This window comes from Lissotriton vulgaris, chromosome 2_1 (genome assembly GCF_964263255.1).
Source record: "Lissotriton vulgaris chromosome 2_1, aLisVul1.2, whole genome shotgun sequence".
Classification (NCBI taxonomy): Eukaryota; Metazoa; Chordata; class Amphibia; order Caudata; family Salamandridae; genus Lissotriton; species Lissotriton vulgaris.
Genome location: NC_141687.1, coordinates 1,482,248,745 through 1,482,274,106, shown reverse-complemented (window position 1 = coordinate 1,482,274,106; position 25,362 = coordinate 1,482,248,745). Strand labels below are relative to the sequence as shown.

Sequence of the window (25,362 nt, the reverse complement as noted above, 5' to 3'; positions counted from 1 at the left end):
GAAGGAGGACACACCACACCTCCTGTAGTACTTCCACAACCATGGTCCTCAGAAGGAAAAACCAGAGGAAGGGAGTCAGAGATGGTCGGGCCCATCTGCGCGGAATCAGATGCCGTAACTATAGCTGGTTGATGGCAAGAAGGTGGTACCATGGATCGTCGGCGACAGCACCACCATCGGAGCGGGCAGACAACAGCCCTACACTGACATCGGAGTTAGTAGACCAAAATCAGGGGCCGAAGGTGGGAGCAGCAAAGGGCTGTGCATCGGCGTTTGAAGCCGTTGACAAGAGTTGGACTCTTCGAAGTCGTGGTGCTCATCCAGACACCATATGAAAATCAAGTGAGGATCAGTGGCGGACATTTGTCAACCACAGGACTCACAAGGCTTGAAACCCGCGGACATTAAAGAAAGGCACACTGCTCCGTTGATGAAAAAACATCAAGTACGCCGAAAGCGGCTGGAGGAACTGCACTGAGATCTGTGGGTTAGCACGGAAAAGAGGTAACTAACATCAGCGCATCAGGGGAAGGCTTATATGGACTCAACTGATGTCACTTTCGAGAGACAACGTCGTTGCGAAGTTCCTTGATGCCCTCAATCAACTCGTAGAGGTACTGGTGGGAAATATTTCTGGAGCCAACCTGGCGAGAATTCTAAGATAAGGAATTTGCAGCTGGATGTCTATCAGATATACAAGTTTTACATTTTTATACCTGGAAGGTTGGAAAAATAATGCAAGCAGCACCTAACAAGAATTAGAACAGGCAAAATCAACTGGGAAAACATAATATGAAATTCTGATAGGCTTTTGCACCAGATATTAATTTTAAATAATGCAATTCCGAAGTACCATGCACCCTCTCCAAAAGCCATTTTGGTAGACTTATATGAACAAACAACATCAGTCAAACTAATCATGTAAATAATGTGGTGCCCATTAACGTCTGCATGCAGTAGGAATTTGGGCGTACATGCATCAAGGTAATCATTTGCAATTACAAAATAGCGAATTTTAAGGAATCGCTATTTGGTAACTGCAAATGCCTATGCATGAAGGATTCGCAATTAATCTTGCGAATCCTTAACATTCCCTAATAGCGATTCGCAAATAGCAAATCGCTATTAGGGAATGCATTCCTATTCATTCGTATGGGCCTAGAGGCCCATAGGAATGCATTCGCAATTTGCGATTACCAAATTGGTAATCGCAATTTGCAAATGCAAATCCCTGAGTGCCTGGAGGCCTAAGGCCCCTCGAAGGCAACCCCCCAAAAAAGGTAAGTATGCACATTTGTAGCACACACAAGCCCTAAGGGCATGTGTGCGCTTCATAGCGCATTGAAAAAATTCATTTTTTTGCATTTTCCAATGAATGCTCAAATTACCATCAACTTGAAGTTGAAGGTAATTATTGTTTCCTAAATGCACAGTCGCATTTAGGAAATGCTACATGCATCTCAAATAAGGAATCGCAAATTGCGATTTCCTAAATGCATATGCAATTTAGGTAATCGCAAAATATTGCGATTACGTATTTTGAGAATGCAAAAAGGTACACATATCGGATAAGGCATTTTTCCAGTTTGCGACCGGTAAAATGCTTGATGCATGTGCCCAATGATCTTTAAAGGAGACTTTGCAGAAGAATCACCTATATAGTCATAAGGTAGGAGATTTGCATTGTGCAGGAAAGTAAGACTCTCATCCTCTTTATCCACCATGAGGCAAATATCTTTGAGTCCATTCCTGAAGGAAACTGGAAGCCGGATTTGGCAAGTTGTTAATTACCAGAATATGTGAAGTGCTGAGTAGGACAACTAAGCACCAGCTGAGGTGTCAGAATAGTTTGAAAGAAAATCATTCAGATTGCAAACACCCTTCACACTCAACTTGAATGTGACACATTGGAGTTTTGCAGGGTTTACTGAATCTAGCATCCTCTAAACGCCAGTGGGGTCAAACAATTTAGCTTGGAAGGACATGTAAAAATGATTGCAAAGAACGATTCCAGAGTAGTGTTACGCAGCCTGTAAAAAACAACTGTTGCTGTCTACGGCTGACTATGAAGAACTGAAAAAAGAAGTGCAAAGTTATTTGAACAGTACTTGTATGAGGCAGCTTTGGGTATTGACGGCTCGGAAACCAGTATCTGTTTGTCAATATAACAGCAACAAATGTTTTCCAAATACAATCGTTTAACGCTTTGGTTGTGAGATGTAGGATCCACAACCAGTGTGGCTGCTTGGTGAATTATTATTGTCTGGTGTCACAGTAAATTTCCAGAAGAGGCCTACGGTGTTTTAGCATAGTTTCTACTCGAGTCTCCTGGTGCCATCGTTGTGGGAAGTGATTGTTATGGATGGGCAAAGGTATGCCAATCACCGGTATACCAAAGTGTAAGTGACACAAATAGATATTCATATGGGACACATTCAGAAGGTGACCAAATATTTGATCATTTCAAGAAACAAGGGAACCCAATGGGTACCTAGGGACCTTGGGCAATTAACTATTAAGGAGAACAACGGTCCTTAGGGTTTAAATTTTCAGAACCAAATGAAAATATAGACTCCAATCAGTACTGTATCAGTCAGTTTTGCAGTACCCAGCCGGGCCTGAAATTTTATTCAATTGTAATCATAAACACAAAGACCACTAGAGGGGTCTAATTCGGAACTGATAGGGTACAAGCCTGTACCTATTCAGAGCACGCTCGAACAAAGTTCGGGGGTGGAAAAGATAAGAGGGGAAGTAAAAAGGTAAAGAATATCAGGCAAAGAGAAAAAGGGGGGGAGCCAACTGTCCCTCGCATCATTGGCACAATTTGCAAAGCAAGCTTAGACAGACAATTCCTGTAACAAATATTAACACAGTGGCAAGGTTAAAGAATTGTAAAAGTGTCGACGGCGTTTCGATCCCTGGCTCCTAGTGAACTGGGATCATCATCAGGACTTTAAAATATATTGCCTGTTTTGTACTTTTTTTGAAAACCTGTTATAAATAGGAAAAATAGGAGGAAAGAAAGAAAAGATCCTTATTTACATAAAGCAATTACTTCAGGTACTATGCATTTCAGTTTACCCGTTATGCATGCGTTTCATTCCTAGGTACTGAACAGTGACATGTGCCCATTTGTGTTGACAACATATTTCAAGTGATTCAGTCTCATGCTTTCGGAAAGAATTGCATATGTATAAAACCAGGTGCTTAACGGTAACTTATGCCTGATCGTGTTGGCATCATATTGTGAGTGGACCAATCTCATGCTCTAAGGGAAAGTGCAAATGAGTTGTGATACAATATGGAGTGTCTCATTATATTGTGAATCTACCGCCACTATCGTGATTGTGGCTGAAGTGTCGATTCCAATTCTGGAGCAGTGGTGCCTGCGACGTGTACATGATCAGTCATCAACCTATGGGTTACCACTGGAGGAAACCACTCTGAAATGCCACTGATTACTTCAAAAGACTGTAAACTATATTAAACACTAAGCCAAATATAAAATAGTATAATCTCCATTGGTCTTGTACACACTTCTTACGTTGGAACGATTGCTACTAATATCAATTGTGATACCATTATATGCTACGTGCAATTTAGAGGGGAAAATCAGAAGCAAAGGTTCACATAGGTAACTGGCTATGGGAAGGCATCTAGTCCAGCCAGGTCAAGGAAATACCTGACAGCAACATTTTAGCTAAGATCCAAGAAGTATGACCTCCTGTTATGAGCATAAGTCCTAGTGTATCTGGATGCAGCATGTTTCTGGATCCAGACTAAACAGGGGATCTGGTAATTGGTCCCCACAGAGGAACCAATTCTTGTTCTATTGGATATGCTGTTTGTAATTCATGTTGCAATTCAATTTTATTGGTGAAAGGGCTGATGGACATCCAATGAATCAATGAGAAGTTTACCCTGCTGGGAGAGGCTTCCTGTTTTCCTGTCATTGATTTATACGCAGCCTTCCATCAAGTGGAGCTACAGCCAGAGCCAAGATCACTCACCTCCTTTATCACATTTTGTAGAATGCCGTTCGGGCTGGCTTCCGCTGCAGCTAAACTATAGGGAATATTGCAGCATGCCTTACAAGGTCTGAAGAGCAAGTTACTTATCATCGGTAACTCATTATCTGGTAGAGACAATATCTAGCTGCAGATTAATTACCTCAGAACTCTGAGGTAAGGAATCTGCAGCTAGAAGTCTCAATCAGATCAAAGTCCTTTGTTTCCAAGATGACTTTCTAATTTATAAAATGTTGGAACAAATCTACAATGCCACTTTGAAAAATGCATTGCCAAGATTAGAAGAAGGAGGTTGAAAATTATGAAGGAGAAGGATCACACTGGGTTTGGGTTAGTTGATTATTTGGGACACACATTATCTAAAGATGGTATTAAAACCAAAGTTAATCTTGTTGAAGTTGTGATCGAGAAACCAGCCCCAGTCAATAAGGAAACACTCAAATCATTACTCGGTCTAACCGAGTATTATTCATTGGGAAATGTTGATGATATTTAAAACACTGCTATGACGGACGGAAACACAGATGCAAACATCAAGACCTTAGAGGCTACTTTGACAAAGGTAGTCAAAAGAAAAGAATGCCTGTGAGGCTTTTGCTCCTGAACTCTAAAGGGCTCAGAGTGCAAGTACTTGGCTGTAAAACACAAAGCCCCAGCCTGCCATTGGGCCATTTGGTACTTCTGTGTGTTATACCTTTCACACATACAGATCTCAAGCCTCTCACTTTTATGTTTACACCTAAAGGGGCCAAACATACAACTGCTAGAATCGTGAGATAGCCATTGGGATTACAAGGGTTACATTTTAGCAGGTAATATTTGTCAGGCTTCAGACTGCCTCTCCTGCATGCTGTTGTGTTAAAAAAAGAGGAAAGAAGATCCACATGAAGAGCTGGTTTTATCTGTTAAAATATCTGGACTCAACAAGAATGAATGTGAGGAAAGCATGCGTTTTGAAAGATGTCTAAGAAAGTGCCATGCACAGTTAGCCACAAATGTGTGATGTACTACCAAAGGTAATAAAATGGTTTGGAAGTCCAAAATAAATTAATTGTGGTAGACGAAGAAGTATTAAGAAGCAACAAGTTGGTTTTTCCCAGAAGGTTGCAGGAAATGATTATGGATCTAGCCTAAAAAGGGCATTTATGGAGGAGTAGCATGAAAAGTATTAGAGACCAGGACTGGTTTCCCGGTATGGATCCTTAATTGAAAAAAAGAGTAAGAGACTGTTTCAGTTGTGCTGCAAGAAAGAAAGTTCCATTATCTACAAAAGAGGTTCCAATAAAAACATTAAAGTAATTGGCAGTGGATATAATAGGATCATTAATGATTCTGTATGCAAGAGAGGTCCTACCTAGACCTTATGGAGTACCACCCTCACTAGGTTCTGACATATGTAATAAATACTGTAACCAACAGCTATACTGATCATTTTCTTGAGGGATACGTTTCTCTGTGAGGGAATCCTAGAAACTTCGGTTACTGACAATGGGGTACAATATACTTCAGAAAGCATGAAAAGAGTTCATGAAAAAGATGAATGTTAAGCCACATAAGAACAACACTTTATTCCACCAGAACAAATGGATTAAGGAAGAAAATATACTATATGATTAAGGAATGCATTCACATGGCTAGTTTAAAGGGTAGACATATTGAAAGGGCATTTCAAGACATTTTGTGGTCCTACCTTTCTTTTTCCAACAGTGTCACTGGGTTCTCTTTATTTATCTCATTCAAAGGGAGAAAACCAGGAACACAAATTACCCCCAATAGCTTAAGTGGCAGGTATGTATGTGTTCACTGAAATTAAGTGATGAGCAAAATATTATTTCACCAAATTGACTAAACAAAATGTCAGTGGCATGGGATTTAAAAAAACAACAGAATTTAAACTTTGATAAATGGATACAAGTAAAGAGAAAGGGCAGGATAAAGAAAGGCACACTTCATTTATGACACCTCTGAAAAGTTTTCAGGTGAAATGCAAGTTGGTTGTGTTAGAAAAAGGGCCAACCTGGAGCACAGACAAATTGCCTATAAGTTTTCATCCTTCTGTTAAAGATGGGCAATAGAATAAGATGCACATGACTGTGTCATAGAGAACGTCACAAGACCTTAATTAAAAACTGTATTCCTAAAGTTATATATTTCATTCTTGTAAGTAGTTATGCTAACTTCTTTACTTTAGCATTTTCGTACTTCGATTGAAGGAGCTGAAATAGAGTTGAGGTGGTGAGTAACAGTTGGATTGGATCTGAAGGAAATCTGCCGAGAAGCCAGAGAGGTGTCTGGGTTTGTTTTGAAGAATAAATGCTATCCTACACACCTCATTCGGCATTCTTACAGGAACATTTTCTATTTTCTTAGAAATGTATCGCCATAGTGATGTCTTTTTCAGCTACACATGGAATTAATAGTTTTCAGTGACAGAAAAGATAACACATGAAATTGTAAACTAGGAGTCATGGTAACTGAAATTAATTCAGTTAAATTATAAATATGTAATATCCGTTGCTGGGCAGTGAAAGGTAATAATTCACCAATGTTGCCATAGTGCGTTGAATCATTAATGTTCGTCACAAAAAGCACAATATTTGCTAAAGAAGCAGCAGTGACACTAGTCCCAGTCCATGTATCAAACGTATTAGCACCTTATTACCACCATAAAGCAGGTTTTTCAGATCAGGGGCGCGCGTTCATATTTCTAACACCACCCAAATGACTAAGAGAGACAAAATTGGATTTGGAAGTGTAAGCAGGACAGGAGAAAAAGTAGAGGAGTTAGAGATAGTGAGCAGAAATATATGTCTGATCTATGTTACCATGTTGATTGCACAAGGTAAAAACATTGTGACTAACACAAAAAGGCAGCATGGCACATGAATTTCACTTATAAAAGGTATCTTATTTGTTACCTTCACTTTCAATGTTTGCTAAGACCTCTGAGGACAGTCGTTGACCAAATGTATGTTTAGTTCATACCTCAAGGACAAAATTTCTTTTTGACCCACTGCTAACTCAAACCAATGAAGAATGCAGTAGAAGAATACGATGATTCACTGGGAAGACAGCAGTATTCAAATATATAAGGATACAAGTCTAATGTAAAATCTTCATTTTGATGTTTGTATATGGCCTCAGTAACTAGAAACATCATAACATTTGCCTCAGTAAGAGCAGTGTGAAAATAGAAAGGAACAAGTTACTTACCTTTGGCAACACTCTTTCTAGTTGACTTTCTATCTAAATTCAGATTCCTCACCTAAGAATACACCCAGATTGGCTACGGAAAGGTTTTCTCCAGCAATATTCCAACACACTACTAGGTAGCACAATGCAACCAGCAATGACTCCGGACATCCGCGTTGATTCCGTACATCCCAGGAAATGACAGAGCAAATAAGCACCACCCAGCATGGTGACGTCAGCTTCTTGTTGTCTCTGTGTCCTCAGAAGTGAAGCATACACATTGGTTAGACTAGTGTGAACATTCCTAACTTGGGTTCTTCTTAGGTTTTGAAAAGAGGCCACTCCAGAGAACGAAGTTGGTGTGAGGTCATGGAGGAATAAGCAGTTGTATAGAATATCACCAAAAAGAGAGTTACGAAAGGTAAGTAACTTGTTGTTCTGATGAATACTTTTAACCACAGATTCCTCGCCTTAGAATAGATACAAAAGCAATATCTCCCCAGGGGGAGGGTATGTGGAGTGGACTCAGACAAAAAGGTTTGGCAGGAACGAATGAGCAAAAGGGCCTTCCCACCGGACCTGGCCGTCAAGGCAGTAGAGCTCCGCAAATGTAAGCACTGACGACCAAGTCACAGCCTGACAGATGTCAATGAAAGGCAGTCCGCATGTCAATACTTTGGTCGCAGTCTTAAGCCTTGGTGTAATGGGCTCTCAGACCTTCTGGTGGCTGCTTCTTGCTCAATGCATAGCTGATCCAAATGAAGACTATCCACCTCCAGCAAGATATGGAGTCAGGATTCCATCAGAGATCTTTGATCTCCAACTCCTCCAGATGGCTTCCCAAACCCTGCAGTGATGCACCGATCACCACTGTCAAATCTGGGTGGGGAAGGAGGGAGCCTACAGCTGGTCCCATTGCAGTCAAGTAGCAACAACTGCACAGCGTGAGCAGTTGCCTTTGACATTTGAATGGCGGCCCTCACTTAGATCCAGGACTGTTGCTTAATATCGGTATCATAGCCAAAATGTTTTATTCTCATTGAAATGGAGGAAAGGTCCAAAACTGGTTCGTATCCTGCACCACTCTAAAAAAAAAGAAATCACTGCAAAGGACTCAGGTGCCACTGCAGCTTGTTGATCGTGAACCCCTACAAAGTCAGAAGGTTTACTGTTGTAAGGAGGTGGTCTACAACTAACTATGGCATGACCGCCTTAATCGCCAGTCATCGAGGTAGGAGAAAACTGGCATCCAAAACTTTCCAATATTAGCAGCGATCACCGCCATTTCTTTTCTGAAAACCCGAATGGCACTGGTGATGAATGGAGCAGTAAACTAATAAAGATCTAGGACTACAATGAATCAAAGGTAATCTCTTGTTGTATGGCGTTTTAGGATTCAAGTGAATTTTCCTGATTCATGCCCTTATATAGGTACAATTCACATTGTCCTAATATAGGCATGGAAATCATTCCCTTATTTAGACATAGCCCATGCAGACCAAATACAGGCATGGCTACTTCCACTAGTACCAAAACGTCACAACGATTTCTTGGAAAATCGGCTTAAGCAGTCAGGGACCTTCTCTTGCTTGAATATTGATTTGTCCAAGAACTCATGTGCTTTACAAATAACTACTATTCCCTTGGGGTTCTTTCCTGACGTTATTATGCCCGACTTTATGTCAAACTAGACACCTTCAAGGTATAAATATGCCTTCCCTTGCTCTAGCAAGAAACGGTGGTTCGGAGCAGTTCGACTATCTACTTGCCCAACGCAGCTCGCTACAGGAAGTGCCGAAGGAGGCCGATCCTCCAGCTGACGCACTGATCGAGAAGCTGCATTTCTCTCGGCGAGAATCCAGCTCCAGTGTTTCCAAGCTCCCCTTGCGGGGTGTTGGGAAATCGAGTCCCGAGACTCAGATACCAGACACCCTTCATTCTAAACTAAAGGTATGGAGCTGATTAGGACCTAGAGAAACCTTGGATAGAATCTTGACAAAGAAAAAACAAACCTATGCTACACCACACTTACTCCTTCCAGCGTACTAGACTTAGGTTAGGTACAATGCTCTTACAGTATTATTTTATAATATTGTTCTCGCTGTACGCATTATACTTTGCAGTCTGCAATACGATCGTAGCAGTTCACTTTTCTTAGGAGAGAAAGAAGACTGTTCAATAAAACCTTTTTATTGAAAACTCCCGTCGCTCTATTTCTCTGCACCTCTGTAGAAACAAAGCATGCACGAGTGACTGAATGAAATACTTATCTATTGTTTCCGCAATTCTAGAGATACATTTCTTATTCTTGGGAAACAAAGTTGGCATGTTTATGGGGTTGTCAGAAGCGAATCCCTTCTTGTGAATTCGAGAAAGTTTCTAGTAACCTCTGATATAGCTGGCATTCACTATTAAGTTTAATATATTCAATAGAAACCTAGTCAACCTCAGTCCTACGTCTAATCTATAGGATATATTATTCCAATGCGCAGAGCCTATAGGGAATATAGAAACTACACTACACTCTGTGGGAGGGCAGGGCGGTATATGAAAACATGCATCCTGCAAGACTAAGAACACCATCCAGATGCTCGCGTCCAGGGAAGACAGGACATGGACCAACATGAGAATTTTTTCTTTGTCCTTCTGCTGGAAGGCATTCAGATGACCAAGGTATAAGATCCTTTTCAGCACCAGGAAACAGAGAGAATAGCAACCCTCTTACATTTATGAATCTGAAACTCTCTCTTTGAACAGTAAAACTCATACCTCTTGCAACAGAATGGACAGGTGTTTCTCTGAGGTTAATTCTGATGTGGGAGGGGAGCGATTTGCCACAGCAGAAAGAAAGGGCAGGGCATAGCTATGGAGAATGATTTGAAGCATGTACTGGATCACAACCCTGAGAGAAAGTGCTGGATCTTGCCTCCCACAGTGTGGTTGTGCATGTGGAGAGCTGAACACGAATTTCGTCGTCGCCGCCGCCGGTTCTGCCTGAAAGGTCGCTGATAAACAGTCCTGCTGTACAATAAGGTGTGCTAACCACAGCAGGTCCTCTGTAGCGAAGCTAGGAAAAACAATCGTACCACAGCAAGGAGTATGAGGAAACACTTTAAGAAAAGAACATATACTCATCGGAGTGCCAGCTAACCTTTACTCCCAGCTTGAATACATTTGCACGTTAGAGAATTATCTCTAAAGATTTATACTAGCAGGAGGAAAAACCATTACTGATTGTGGCTTAGTTATACTGTTGAAGAAACTCATATGGATTGCATGGAGAGTGTCACTCAAAATTCACATCTATTCAAGCATGAAAGGGTTAAGCCCCTGAAGAGACAGTTCCAGTGTACAGAGTGTGAGAAAAACTTCACTCACAAGTCATGTTTATTAAAACATCAAAAAATCCATACTAGGGAGAAACTGTACCAATGTAAAGAATGTAGGAAACGTTTCACTCACAAGTCGTCTTTATTAAATCATCAAAGAATCCATACTGGGGAGAAACCGTACCAGTGTACAGAATGTGGGAAAAACTTCACTCAGCTGTCAACTTTACTAAATCATCAAAGACTCCATACTGGGGAGAAACCGTACCAGTGTACGGAATGTGGGAAAAGCTTCAACAAAAAGTCATCTGTACTAAATCATCAAAGAATCCATACTGGGGAGAAACCATACCAGTGTACGGAATGTCGGAAACGTTTCACTGAAAAGTCATCTTTACTAAAGCATCACAGAATCCATACTGGGGAGAAACCGTACCAGTGTACGGAATGTGGGAAAAGCTTCACTGAAAAGTCATCTTTACTAAAGCATGACAGAAGCCATACTGGGGAGAAACCATACCAGTGCACACAGTGTCAGAAAAACTTCACCTATCGAAACGGTTTGTTATATCATAAAAGGGTCCATTCTGGGGAGAAACCATACCAATGTGAAATGTGTGAGAAGAGCTTCAGTCGAAGGGGCCATCTTACTTCTCATTGTAGAATCCATGCTGGGGAAAAAACATACAAATGTACAGAGTGTGAAAAAAGCTTCAGTCAAAGGAGTAATCTATACTCTCATCAGAGAATCCATGTTATGTTATGTTATGTTATGTTATGTTATGTTATGTTATGTTATGTTACAGTGTTCTTTTATAGCGCACGGCTACTCGAAAAGAGTGTCCCGGCGCTTTCCACCTGCATCTCAGAATAAAATAACACAACACAGCGAAAGAATGAGAAAAAGAACTGAAACTGAAGCAATAAGAGCAGCCTAAAGATTAAAAAGCCAGGTCTTCAGGCTCTTCCTGAACTGGAACAAATTGACAGTGCTGCGCAGCGAAAGAGGAAGCGAGTTCCACAACTGTGGAGCTTTGCAGCTGAAAGAGCGCCCTCCCATGCGGGCCTTCCTCACCCGAGGGACCACCGCTTTGTAAAGGGATTCCGAGCGCAAGGAGCGGACTGGTCGATAGAAGGCTAGTCTCCGCCGCAGGTATCCAGCCCCTGATCCAAACAGGGCTTTGTGCATCAGAGTCAGAGATTTAAACTGGATCCGCTTCCGGACAGGCAGCCAATGTAGCGCCTGAAGCAGCCCGGAAGCTCGGGCTCGTCTACGCAGGCCAAAGATAGCCCGGGCGGCAGAGTTCTGTACCACCTGTAGGCGCTGAACTAGGTAATCAGGGTGGCCAAGGAAGAGGGCATTGGCATAATCAAGCCTCGAACCGACGAGAGCCTGCACAGTAATACGCCTGTGCTCCTCAGACAGCAGGGGCAGGAATTTACGGAGCATTTTCAAAATTCCATAACAGGTGCCAGCCAGACCCAGGATGTGTGTTTGCAGCGATAGCTGGTTGTCCAGCTTGACACCCAGGTTTTTAGCCACCAAGGAAGACTGTGCAGGAGGACTCATGTCGGACGGCCACCAATGCTGCCACTCCGCATCGACACCGCAACCAAAAAAAAGAACCTCGGACTTGCTTGAGTTGGCCCTAAGACTGTTCCGTTGGAACCAGTCAAAGACCAATGTAAGACAGTCCCGAATTCTCCCTCCATCAAACTCCTGGTCTTTCCCGCATGTGAAGAGGAGTTGCGTGTCGTCGGCGTAAGAGATGATCTGGGCCCCATATGCTTCCACCAAGGCCGCCAAAGGGGACATAAAGATGTTAAACAACGTGGGGCTCAACACAGATCCCTGTGGAACCCCAACTCCCAATGGCGGCATCTCGGCAGAGCTCTGGGAAACCCAGACCGTCTGGCGGCGGCCTTCAAGGAAGGATGTAAACCACCTGAGCACCGTCCCCCTAAGGCCGATGTCATAAAGCCTCGCTAAGAGCACCCTGTGGGGGACGGTGTCGAAGGCCGCCGATAGATCTAGCATGACCAGAATAGCCCTCCCGCCGACATCAAGAGTCTCCCTGGTGATCTCAGTGACCTCTAGCAATGCCGTTTCCGTACTAAAATTAGGACGGAAACCGGATTGAGATGGATGGAGCAGATTGTTAGCTTCCAGAAAGCACGACAGGACACCGTGGACGTGTTTTTCCGTGATCTTCGTGAGGGCCGGAAGAAGTGAAATTGGCCTATAATTGGCCAGAACCTCGACGTCGAGAGCCGGTTTCTTTAGGAGGGGGATCACCATCGCTCTCTTCCAAGAGCTGGGGACCCTCCCCTCCCTCAGTGAGGCGTTGAGGATGGGATTAACCAGCGGATTCACCACCTCCGCCATCCCAGCCAAAAATTTGGCGGGGCAGGGGTCAAGTGGCGAGCCAGATTTCAAATTGGCCAACAGCTGCCTGGACACATTGCTGGAAACAGCAGGAAAATCAGACAGCACCGCCGTCGGTGTGTGCGGAAATCTGCACCCAGCCCCGGTGACGCCGCTTCCATCCTCCGGTCCTTCCACAAAGGAGGCCTGAATCGCCTTGATCTTATTAGTGAAGAAGCCGGCAAGATCACCTGCCCACGTATCTGAAGAAACTAGAGGGGGCGATTGGGAACTAGGGGTCGTGAACTCCTTCACAATGGTGAAGATCTCCTTACAGGAGTTCGCAGATGCCTCGATCCTCCTAGCCAAATAGTCCCTCTTAGCTCCCAGAATGTCCCGATGGTAGGCCTTCACCACCGCCTTGTAGGCGAGTTTAGCCTCCCCATCATACAAACGTCGCCATACTGGGAAGAAACAACACCTGTCTAGTGGGTGTGAAAAAAGATTGTCAATCCTCACTTCTTTACGGGCATCAGATGATCCATAATGGAGAAAACCCGCACTACTGTGCAGGCAGGAAGAAAAGCTTCTCTAGGGCAACTTTTTAAAAACATTAATGCATCTATACTTGTGAAATAACTCTGTTTTTTCATATTTTGGAAATGGCTTGTGCAGCTGTCAGCCCTGAGATACAGTCTGAGGGTGATGTTGGGGCACAATTCAACGTTTAAAAAGACCTGCTGCAACTTGCAATAAGCCTCTGAGTTTAGTAATTCGAATATAAATATAATATGGAACTACTGAAGAAACTGCCTTATAGCCATAAGGAGATTTCCCTATCAACTTACAAGACATTTATTCCTTTGAGGAGTGTGCCGGTATGATGAGTGAAATATTTACAAAAACTACCTCCACATAGAACTATAGCTCCTAGTTTGTCAGTGGGGGTTAAGAGGAGGCATAGGCTCTGGGAACACCTCAAGGCAGACTGGCATGGTCATTTCACTTCCAGCTTAGTTTTATAACCTGTTACTTTAATAAAGTTCCAAAGGTGACCTTAATATCTGAAGAACATACTCCATTCTGGGGATGAAGTAAAGTTCGACCAATCCTCTATACCAGCAGATCTTAACCTGTGGTCATAAGGCCCCTGCGGGTCCAGGAGCCCTACTCAGGGTGTCTGCAACAGCTTAGAAAATAAAATATTAACAGATTAATTAAGTGTATATCAATTGAATACGGCAGCACCGCCCTCTGCGGTCTCCCGTTAACCAGCACTGCACCCCTAAGAGCCTCTCTAAACGCTGCAGCCAGACTCATCACTGGATCAAAAAAACACTTGCACATCACCCCTGACTTGAAAACACTGGACTGGCTGCCTTTTGAAGCCAGAATACATTTGAAAATCGCCTGCATGACACACAAGGCTCTACATCTGAGCTCTCCCGGATACCTCACTCAGAAGCTGTCAATCTCTGGCGGCTCTAGAAACACTAGAGGCACAAACAATCTTCTGCTAAAACCTCGAAGATTCCGGAAGGTAAAAACTTATAAACGCTCTTTCTCAGGAATGGCACTCAGGATCTGGAACTCACTCCCTCCTGAAACCAGGCTCATCTCCTCCTTCACACTTTTTAAGAAAGAAGTAAAAGCTATTTTTATGGCCAAATACACTTGACCTATTAGCGTGGATCTGGAAAGACTCTACACCGACCTGTATTACTCTGTTCGAACTCTATGACTATGTATTTCACCTGTATTATTGACGCTACTGACTATCTATGCACACATTTAACTGTTATATTTGTATTATTGATGTGCTGTACTATTTTGCTCCCTCACGTACCTACTCTTCCCACCTATTATGTGTAACCCCACTCTCTTGCTGGCATTCCCGGCTTTGTAAAGCGCTCTGATATCTGCAAAGATCTTGTTCGCGCTATATAAAACTTTCAAAATAAGTAAATAAATAAATAAATAAGATGAAGCAGCCTGGTTGATATTGCCACAGGGGAAAGGGACTAGGAGGGCTGGTGTCCTTGCTGGTTTGCATGTTGCCTGTTAGATCCACGTTCCTGGTCGTAAAAGGACTGGGGTGACTGCAGCACGAGCTGGGGAGGCATGCCGTAGCATATGTACTAGGTCCCTAGAATAGACTTAGAACTTCCTAAACTGGTAAGGAAACAGTTTGGCAGGGATCAAAAGACATAGGGAGCATGCTGTGGCATTCATTTCCTTTAAACATTCCAAGACAGATCAGCATTCTCGCTGAACAGGTGTGAACCACTGTAAGGCATATACTTTAGAGAGGCTTCTATTTTTCCAGAAAATCCTGCATTAATTCCTGGCAGCAGTGGTCTAGATTGATGGCAACCAACCACCATTTCCAGAAAATCAGTAATATGAAGGTCAGCAAAAATCACATATTTGGCTGCATCTTGACCATCCTGAATTGTTTGAATCACTGAGACATTCAAACAATAGGAGCTACAGGGGGAAGAAATGACCAGGCCGCCCCCCACTCAACGTATTATCAATCAAAAATGGACCTGCTCAACAAAAGTTACACCCAAATCTATATATCCAGCAATAGAGGGGTCAACAGAAGCTTTATAACTCCCTCGTGGACTTAGCTAATTCCCTGAGCTGTGGTGTATCAAAGTTCTAAAATATTTATACCATGGATTATGATGGTATAAATATTTTAGCACTTGGATACACCAGAGCTCAGGGGCTTAGCTAAGTCCGCGAGGGAGTTATAAAGCTTCTTATGACCCCTCTATTGCTGGATATATAGATTTGGTTGAATCACTGAGGACCCAGGTCTTCCGGGACCACCAGCAATACTTCACTGGCCATGTCCCACAGGGCATGTGTATATTTCCCCAATAAGTAAATTATATTCATCTATCTCAGTAAAGGTTAGCAGAGGAAAACAAGTCACTTACCTTTGGTAATGCTCTTTCTGATGGATACTGTACCTAACTGCAGGTTTCTTACCTTTAGAATATCCCTAGGTGTCAGGCTGGATCCAGAAGAGTTAGAACATCACTGCTCGTATGCGCTGGTAGGTGGCAAAATGAAGCTCAGTTCTGATTTCGTTCTGCTGTGACGAAGCTGCATATAAGCGCCACCCCTATGCTTCAACATCAGTTTCCCAGTTGACCCTTTTCCACGCCCATGGATGTGGAGCCCAAAAATAATCAGAGGTACAAGTGTACAGATCCTGAATTTAGACCTTTGTAGACAGAAAAAGAGACCATTCCACAGATAGGTGAGTAGGGATGCTGGTGATGAATCTGTGGTTACATAGAGAACCTAAACAGAAAGAGCCTTTACCAAAGGTATGCAACTTGATCTCCTAAAGGATACTTTGAACTGTAGAATATTCACCTTTAGAATAGATACCAAAGCACCACCCCTCCAAAGGTGGTGAATGTGTGGAAGGGACCAGATTAAAAAGTCCTGAAGGACGGGGCGTCTAAAGTGTCCTTTGCATCGGACCTGACAGTTAAGGTATTAGTGCTTGCTGAACATGTGCTCGGAGGACCACACTGCAGCCCGACAGACATCAAGAACAGACACTTTGTCTGCTAAAGCAGAGCCCTTGTTGAATGAGCCATCAGTTCTTCTGGAGGCTATTTCTTAGCCAATGTGTAGCAGATTTTCATATAGAGGACGATTCATCTTGACAAAGTCCTTTTCTAAACTGCTGTGCCCTTTCTTTGTCCCAGAGAAACCAATAAAAATGTGATCCTCCACTTGAAGATGTTTGAAGGCAGTCGAGCATTCACCACAGAAGGGTTTCTGCAATCTCCTCCGAAACCTGGATAGAATCGGACAGGTTCCACTGCTGTGCCTACTGAGATTTTAGATTCTATTGCAGAGCTCACATATGTCACCTGGTGCAGTCCACAAGCCGGATGCAGGAGGCCAAGAAGCCACAGAGATACACTCACTGAGACCCAGGACTGGGGCTGAAACATGAGGATTATATCCTGAATGCCCTAAATTCATTGTGATGGAGGAAAGGCCCCAACGTGCACCATAAACAGAAGAGCTCAATTGAAAGGGAACCGCTGAAAAGGAGCCAGATGTGACTTTGGCACAAAGATTGTGAACATCATTGATGTCAGGAGGTTTGCTGTTGCCTGGAGGTGGTCTAAGACTGGTTCTGGCGAAACCGCCTTCAACAGCCAGTCATCTAGGGAGGGGGAAACTGGAATTCCCAGGTTCTGAAGGTGTATTATAACCACTGACATAACATTCTTGAACACCAAGGGGTACTAGTAAGGCCAAAGGGGAGCACATCAAATTGAAAATGCTCCTGGCTCACCTTGAACCACAAGTAGTGAACGCAGGACGGGTACATGAAAGAAGCCATCCACCAAGTCTAAAGCCACAATCTACTTGCCTGGATACAGGGCAGACAGAATGTGGGCCAATGTGAGCATCTTGAATTTGTTCTTCCACAAGGCATTCTGATGGCAGAGTTTTAATATATGATGAAAGCACCGACTAACCCGAGAACTAGGCTGACAAAGGAAAACATCTGTCAGTAATTATTAGAGTTCAACCTACTGAAGGAAGCCTGTACCTCCAGACTTTCTGGCATTGTGTGCTGTGTCACGAAATCATGGTTGCCTGGCAATCTACCTGGTCACTGGTTTACTAAATCAAAGCTAGATCAGGAAAAGACTAAGGTGACAACGTTCTGCAATATGGCCTCTCGAAAGACATCAATCTCTTGTGACTTGATGATGGCCCCAGACATTTGGGATGCATCCAGATCAGTTTAAGAATTGGTTCCCTTGAGGAGTGAAGATCTTGCAACTTCTCTGGCTGAGAGTGACGAAACTGGGACGAATCCCGATTGGCCTTCTTGTGCTTCCGTTACAACTTACTGAAAGACTTGGACCATGAAAAGGACCTGTTGCAGGAATGGCCCTGGGAACAAGAACGGGTACACACCCTTGATTTCAAGCAGGACTTCCATGACTTAATTATGTGTTTGGTGGCGCCAGCTTTGCGTCACATTCTCATATTACTTTTGGATTTGTAAGAGGCAAATACTCGCAGGCCTCGAAGACGTGCCCCAAACATCAGGGGCCCACCTTATGAGGGGTATGTCACAGACGCTAGCTTTTAAACATTGCTCCATTGTCTCTTGCGGGGTGGAATGACGTCAATGCGGAGCCGAAAGACACTATTTACTGGCATGCTGGAGCTACTGGCATGCCGGAGCAGTGCTATTTAAATCTTGCAGATTCAGTCTGGCCATGGGGATATTTTAAAGGTGATTAATCTGCAGTTAGATGTATTCATCAGAAGAACATTTGTTTACCAAAAGTCTCAGTTCTCTCCGACTCCCTATACGGTACAGTCGTGGATAATTAACTGGGATTCACCTTATTGATTTAAGTCTGAACAACCAGACTCTCTGGAGTGGGTTATTTGGTGAGAAAATCAGGATCTCCAGGCACTGGTCTGTGGCGTCTGGCCACCTGCCTATCACTGGTGGAAAAGAAAAGAGCTTTGACCAGGTGCAGATTAAGTTAACTGTGAGGGCCTCATTGAAAGGTACAAGGGCTCAAAAAAGGTTTGCCCAGACTATAATATTTCTGTAAGGATATTAGTCTCAATCTCAATACAGGGCAGCTGTAAGTCCAAGAACTCAGCTGCTCACCTGACTACTTCTGAAAAGGATGCTCTTTCCTCTGTTGCTGGTCCATGTGGCAAATTTAGCCCTGTATCAGAAGAAGTATGATGCCCACTAGCCTCTTGTATGTCAATGTAAAAATGGTAATCATAATAAGGGGTGGATCATCCCCATTCCCCCATCATCATCTCTATGGGTGGTGGTAAGCTTTGGTCAGAATCAGAGCCAAAAAGATAATGGAGCATCTGCCCAGGCAGAAGCATTGGACCAGAGTCGGACATTAAGGCAACCATTTGCTCTTTAGTAATATTATGCAAAAACGGCTGGAATGCCAGAAACCGGTCCTCGGTAGCTTGTTTACGGTCCAGGGAAGGCATGTCTTGGCAGTTCGGACTGGACTGTTCCCATGAGGCACAGGGTCAGACTGATTTGTATATGGCCATGTCTGAACTGGGGTGGCAGAGTGGGCTAAAGAACGGTGATGGATTAAACCCAGATCAGTTGACTGGGGGTGAGTGCTTGTATTATCAACGCTCCGTCCATCCTTTCCTTTGGTTTTTCTTTGTTCGCCATTAGTTGGCAGGGCGTGCTCAGACGTGAGTCCCTTGCTCACTTTGCCACTGGATTCAAGCAAGCCGGTGAAGACGGCTGGAATGCCAGAAACCGGTCCTCGGTAGCTTGTTTCCGGTCCAGGGAAGGCATGGCCATGTCTGAACTGGGGTGGCAGAGTGGGCTAAAGAAAGGTGATGGATTAAACCCAGATCAGTTGACTGGGAGTGAGTGCTTGTATTGTCAATGCTCCGTCCATCATTTCCTTTGGTTTTTCTTTAGTAATATTATAGCACAGGATCAGGCTGAAGTTGGTACAGAGCCAGGCAACAGAAACCACATCAGATATTCCTCTGGCACTGGTGGCTGTGGCATCAGCGTCGATATGGGAGGGGCTAGCGTAGGTCATGGACCCTTGGTGGAAGTCTGTAACAGAGTCAGTAAAGGGCCAAAAACTGGTACAAAGAGACAGCGCTGAGGATGGATCCACTGGGATTAACCCAATTGAAGACCCATTCTGATCCTTGGGGCCCAAAGGCATCAGAAAGGGAGCCAGAAGAACACTATATATCTACAGCATGGCTTCCTTAAAGGCATCAATTTGCTGAAAAGTCTCCAAATGCCCAGGAAATTAAGGGACAGGATTGACTCTATAACACGAGATCTGAAGGAAAATGTGACATCCTCTTACCTTTTCGTTGGTTAGAGAATGGTGGAATGGAGTCAATTCTTACTTTGCTTTCTAGCTCAAGGACTTGGATTTTGGCTCACTAACACTGGCTGCAACAACGATCTCTTGGAGGAGTAGCATCAGGAGATGAAGCAAGTTAGTGCCCTAAAGTTGGAGCAGGGCCTACGCAAGCCCCATGACTTCTTTCTGTGTTCAGCAATGTATAGCTTCACTTTCCCGTTCTTGATCACCTTAGAGTGCATGAGAACACATTTGTTACACCATTTTGTTGTGTTCCGAGCACCAAACCCCACGAACATACCTTGTGTGGAACCTTGATCGACAGCTGATTCCTATCATGATGGCATGGTTTGATAACTCTAGTCTTAAGAGAGGATTTTGTTTCACAGTACACTGCATTTTGTTTTATGAGTTGTTCTTAGGCTAATGAAACAGGGAGCAGAGCTTCGGATCCGTGTCAGACTGAGTGACAAGACATTAACTGACTTAAGTGTGCAGGCGTCGTACTTATATGTGGCTTTCTGGGGCTGTACGGAATCAACGTGGAGCCTCACTGCACCACCTAGCAATGCGGTGGAGCACTGCTGGAGAAAGATTTTCCAGAGCAAGTCTGGTACCTGAAAAGTATTCTAAAGTGAAGAAACTGCAGTTAATGTATCCATCAGAACAAAAACACACCATAAACCGAAGCAAGCATGAAATCACTTGACAGCAATTCATTCAAACTGCTGTGAATCCAAACTGATGGATCTTGATCGATATTACCAGGGACACATGTCTACAGAGATACTCTTTTATGTAAATTCTCTTCATTGCTGCTTGAATACATGAATCGCTGAGAAAGCAAATATCGAGCCTGCAGTAGAAGACATTAGATTATTATTTGAAAATGGTCTCAACAGCATTAGTCTGTTTGACGAAAGATTAATTGTAATAAAATATTCTTACTTAAATTATTCTTGCAATAACAATGTTGTTGGATGATTTACTTTGGGCAACTGAGTCTGTTAATTTTTAACTTTCTGGGTGGAAGGAAAAGGTACAATAAAATATGAATGAGAACAATGTCTTGAAGAGATATCCAAACAGCCAGATTGAAACTTCAAGTCACTTTTTCATGTATTTTGACTATTGGAATGCAGGTATAGTTCCACAAATTTAAAGACTCCTCTGCTGAAAAAGTCATTCTAAGTGAGATGCCAAAGTGGTACAAGCATCAGCAAGTAAAAAATCTGTCAACAGAACTAAGGGACCTTTTTAAAGTTTGACAGATAGAATACACCATGACAAACATGGCGGACGTTATATCCGCTATATTACAAGTGCCATATGACCAATGGTACTTGTAACCTAGCAAATGGGCAATTTGCCATGTTTTGACAGAGTACTCAATCCACACAACTCTAAATATCTTAAGTGAACAGGTGGAAAGTGAAAAGGGACATTCAAACAGATAATAGAGAATTTTTTCATCACAGCAGGGAAGTGTGTGAGCCAACGTATATAAACAAGCCGTTAATGGTGGCACTGCTTTTGGTAGAAGAAGCTCAGCATGAAACCATTTTCACATAATTGTCTTCTAAATACATAAGCTTGAAGCAAGACTTTACTGCGTACACCAGATGTACTGAATATCTCACACAGATGCAAATAACCCATTAATTTCTAAACTCATTGCACTCACTTTGTAATCTTAACTAGACTAAAAGAAGAAATAAACGATTACAATATGAATTGCAAGGCCTTCACCAGCACTAGCAATAATTATAGCATACCTAAAATTAAGCAAATGAGTCTTCTGAGTTAAAGGATGTGCTAGATAGTGCTTAAACCTCATTTGGGGCATTACAGAGCATCCATTTTGATTTGTACATGCCATGCAACCAGTTTGTAATGTAATGTAATGTAATTCGGTGCTTGTAGAGGGCAGCTGTCACCATGAGGAACCTAAATGAGAGAAAGACATAATTCGTCTGGGGTAATAAATACCCAAGTCTTCAGGGCCTTCCTAAAATGAGTTTCTGATTTAAGAAGCCTTAGGTGAGGTGGCAATGAGTTCCACGCACTACTCCTAAGGAAGGTTACGTTTTTTTGCTCCCTTCAATTTGTATCTGAAGGTGGGGGATTTGAGCAAGTTCGCTGACGATGACCTAAGCGGCCTGGTAGTAGTATATTGGACAAATCGTGCTGCAAGATATTTTGGCCCCATGTGAAGCCTGGCTCTATAGGTGATCAGGAGAATTTAAAAAAGGATTCTCTTGTGTACCTGAAGCCAGTGCAGACTTTTTAATGCTGCCGGTGCTGAGGATCTCCACGGGAGTTTAAGCACAAGCCTTGCCACCGCGTGTTGCACCAAGTGTAATTTTTTGAGAATAGCTTTATTAGGTCCTGCGAAAAGGCCATAACAATAGTCGCGAGAGACTCAGTGCTACTGCCAATGATTTCCGTGCAGCTATTGGGAGACAATCAAATTTTTTTTTTCGCAATTTCATAAGACTAAAGCATGTCCCTGCCACAGCTGTGGCATGTGGGAGAAAAGAGAGAGTTGCATCAAATTTTACTCCCAGGTTCTTTGCTACCTTCACCACATCTGGCGGAGGAGTGGTTTCCTCAGGCCACCATTTACAAGGCTGGAATAGAACATCTTTGCCTATTGGGAGGATTTCTGTTTTGTCAGTATTGCATTTGAGGTGGTTATTACTCATCCACTAGAGGACTGTGGATAGGCTACTTTTAAAATTGGATTCAGCCTCTGAGGTAGTATTGTCTACCAAAAGAATCCTTTGGGTATTGTCTGCATATGATGTAACTTCTATCCCAAATGATCCAATCAGGGAATTGAGCGGGGTCATATATATGTTAAATAGCAACGGGCTCAGTGAAGAGCCCTGAGGGACACCTATTGTTATATTACGCTTTGCTGAAAGGAACATACCCAACGTAACCATTTGTCTGCGGTTAGTGAGAAATGACTTGATGCATTACAACACAATGCCCGAGATGCCGCTGCATTCGAGGCGCTACAAAAGAATGTTGTTTGAGATGGTATCAAACGCAGCCGACAGATCTAAGAGATTCAGAACCGCTTTCCTGCTTTGGTCGGCAATCATTTTTAGCTTGTCCGTTATCTCCAGGAGAGCAGATTCAGTGGAATGCTTTGGGGGGAAACTAGATTGTTGCGGATGAAGGATATTATGATCCTCAATGAATGTGGTGAGTTCCTTCTGAACAAATCTCTCTGTTATTTTACCTACAAGCAGTAGAAGAGAAATAGGTCGAAGGTTTGACAACACCGAGGGGTCAATATTTTGTTTCTTTTTTAGCGGTTTTACCAGTGCGAGTTTCCACTCGTCTGGTTCCGTACCTGTTCTTAAGGAGCACTCAACTATGTGATTTACAATAGGGTTGACAGTACCTATGAGTTTAGGAAGAATCATTGGTGGGCAGGCATCCAATGGTGAGCCTGACTTACAAATTCTTATGGCCTCCCGTGTCTGCTCTAATGAAACTGGCTCAAAGATTCGAAAAGAGCCGGCAGTGTCCACCTGAACTTGCTCAGGGATGCATTCCTGATCCTCCAGAGAAGACACAGGGAATTCTCTTTGAATTTTTGGGATATTTTCCTAAAAAAATACTGAGATGTTATCGCACAATTTTTGCAAAGAGGGAAGTTCTTTCAATTGCCCTTTGGGGTTTATGAATAACTTTACTAGAGAGAAAATAACTTTTTGGTCTTGCTTAGCTTCTTGTATTTTATTAGTAAAGTATTCTTTTTTAGCCAATTTAATCTGATGATCATAGAGCTTTCTACTCTTTTTAAACGCTAATTTTTGTTCAGTGTGCGAGCATGGGCGTGAACCAGGGGTCAGTTTTTCATTTCTTAAGCTTGCTCGGTTTCTCTGTGGGAGAGAGTTTGTGGCATACCTTGGTTATCCAGGAGTGAAAAAGACATGAATCAATTTCTGTGCTTCCTGTCAGAGTCGAAAATTGGCCTGAGCACACATTGCCAGTTTGGGATTACTTTTGTGCCCATTTAAGCCCATGATGGGGTTCGGGAGATGGCTTATCAAGGTGGCTCTTCTGAGGGATTCGAAGTGTGAGAGGAACTTAAAAATGATCTGACCATACCTGCGGGGCGGTGGTATCAGCCGATAACCCCGCCAGATTAGAACAAACTCCATCCAGGGTATGGCCCACCTGGTGGGTTTGACCCTCCACCAGCTGGTGCAATGAGAGTAGCTCTATTATTTGAAGAAAATTATCTGTTCCTGGGTCAGTTCTGCTTTCTGAATGGAGATTAAAATCACCTAACAGAGTGAAGTTAGCATATTTGAGCAGGAGATGGCTCAAGGTATCCCCAAGTGACTCCGTAAAGACGGTACTCTGACCCAGAGGGCGGTAGATCAGAGCTCCTGAGAAAGACATGGTGGCAGGAAGGGAGAAACAAAAGCCAAGACTTTCTGCTCCTATGATTGTATCCAGGTCAAAATAAGTACAGGAAAATGAGTTCCAAAGAATAATCGTCAGACCCCTCCTCTCCCCACCCTTCTATCTTTCCTATAGATCGGATAGCCTGGGGGAAGAGCGAAAGCGACATATGGACTACACCAATCTTTCAACCAAGTTTCGGTGACAAATAACAGGTCCAGCTATTAGTCTAGGATTAGATCCCTGACATCTTGGTAATACTTGCTCATAGATCTAGCATTAATGAGGCCTCCTTTGAGCTGAGCTTTACAAGAAGAACTGGTCAAGCTGAGTTTGTTATCCAAGGTAAAATGCTCAGTGGGCAGGTTAATCTTACAATGGTAGCATGAGCAGGCCCTCCTTATTTTATCCGGTGATATTTTATCCGGTGATAGTCTCTGCTACACAACTGGTGTTTCCCAGCAGTGTTGCAAATAAAACGTGATTTGGGTACACTGTTGAGGTTGCTCCTTCTGTCTGGCCAAGTTCTACTGACTGCTGACATCAGCGTGCTGATTAAGGTCAGTTTGCAGTCCTATTTGTTTCCCCTATCTCTTTATTAATTTTCAAATACGCTCATAGCAATTGTGTGCGGTTTGCAAAAGCATTCCGGTATAACAACGGACTACTCAATAATATGCACAGCAGAACAGCAATTTCTTTCACATGTTAGCAATGACTGAGGTATGTGACATCCCCATGCCCTCAAGATTACACATGTAGACACATAGGCTGGATTCATGTGATCATCTGCAGCTGGGAGATACAGGATGGGCCATAGGCCCCTACAGGAAACAAAACAATAGCAGAGAACCATTACAACTCTCCCTAATCTAGGGAAGTAAACTAGAAAGTCGGGTTTTAGGCACTGTCCCCTACTCAGGAATCACCCTTTCCTAGAGATTTCGGGAACAGCCGGCCACCAAACCCAGCCCCGGCATCAGTCTCTACCATTCCCCATTTGAGGAGATTTTTGAGCCACCTTTGCCGCTGTGGGATTTTGATGACTTCCAGGCCATGGCCACATTCCACTTAGCCAAAGCATATGCTAGGGCTATACATTTTGCGGCATTCTCAGT

The 25,362-nt window shown here is 43.2% G+C and overlaps 2 protein-coding genes across 2 annotated transcripts in view; one reads left to right on the top strand and one right to left on the bottom strand.

Annotated features, from left to right (window-relative positions):
• CCDC93 (CCC complex scaffolding subunit CCDC93) overlaps positions 1 to 25,362 on the bottom strand; it is a 994,005-nt gene that overhangs the window by 88,552 nt on the left and 880,091 nt on the right. The gene's annotated exons all lie outside the window — the stretch shown is intronic.
• On the top strand, positions 10,180 to 18,684 carry LOC147732800 (uncharacterized). Its single transcript, XM_086959035.1, has 2 exons — positions 10,180 to 11,306; positions 18,571 to 18,684. The coding sequence occupies exons 1-2, from the start codon at positions 10,491 to 10,493 to the stop codon at positions 18,682 to 18,684; spliced, it is 930 nt and encodes a 309-aa protein (XP_086815161.1). The 5' UTR covers positions 10,180 to 10,490.

What these genes read in the sequence shown, in the direction of transcription:
- LOC147732800 (XM_086959035.1), top strand. Translation starts at nt 10,491, where the DNA reads ATGGATTGCATGGAGAGTGTCACTCAAAATTCACATCTATTCAAGCAT. An exon ending in ACTCTCATCAGAGAATCCAT is followed by an intron (nt 11,307 to 18,570) that starts GTTATGTTATGT and finishes ATCTCAATACAG; the next exon opens with GGCAGCTGTAAGTCCAAGAA.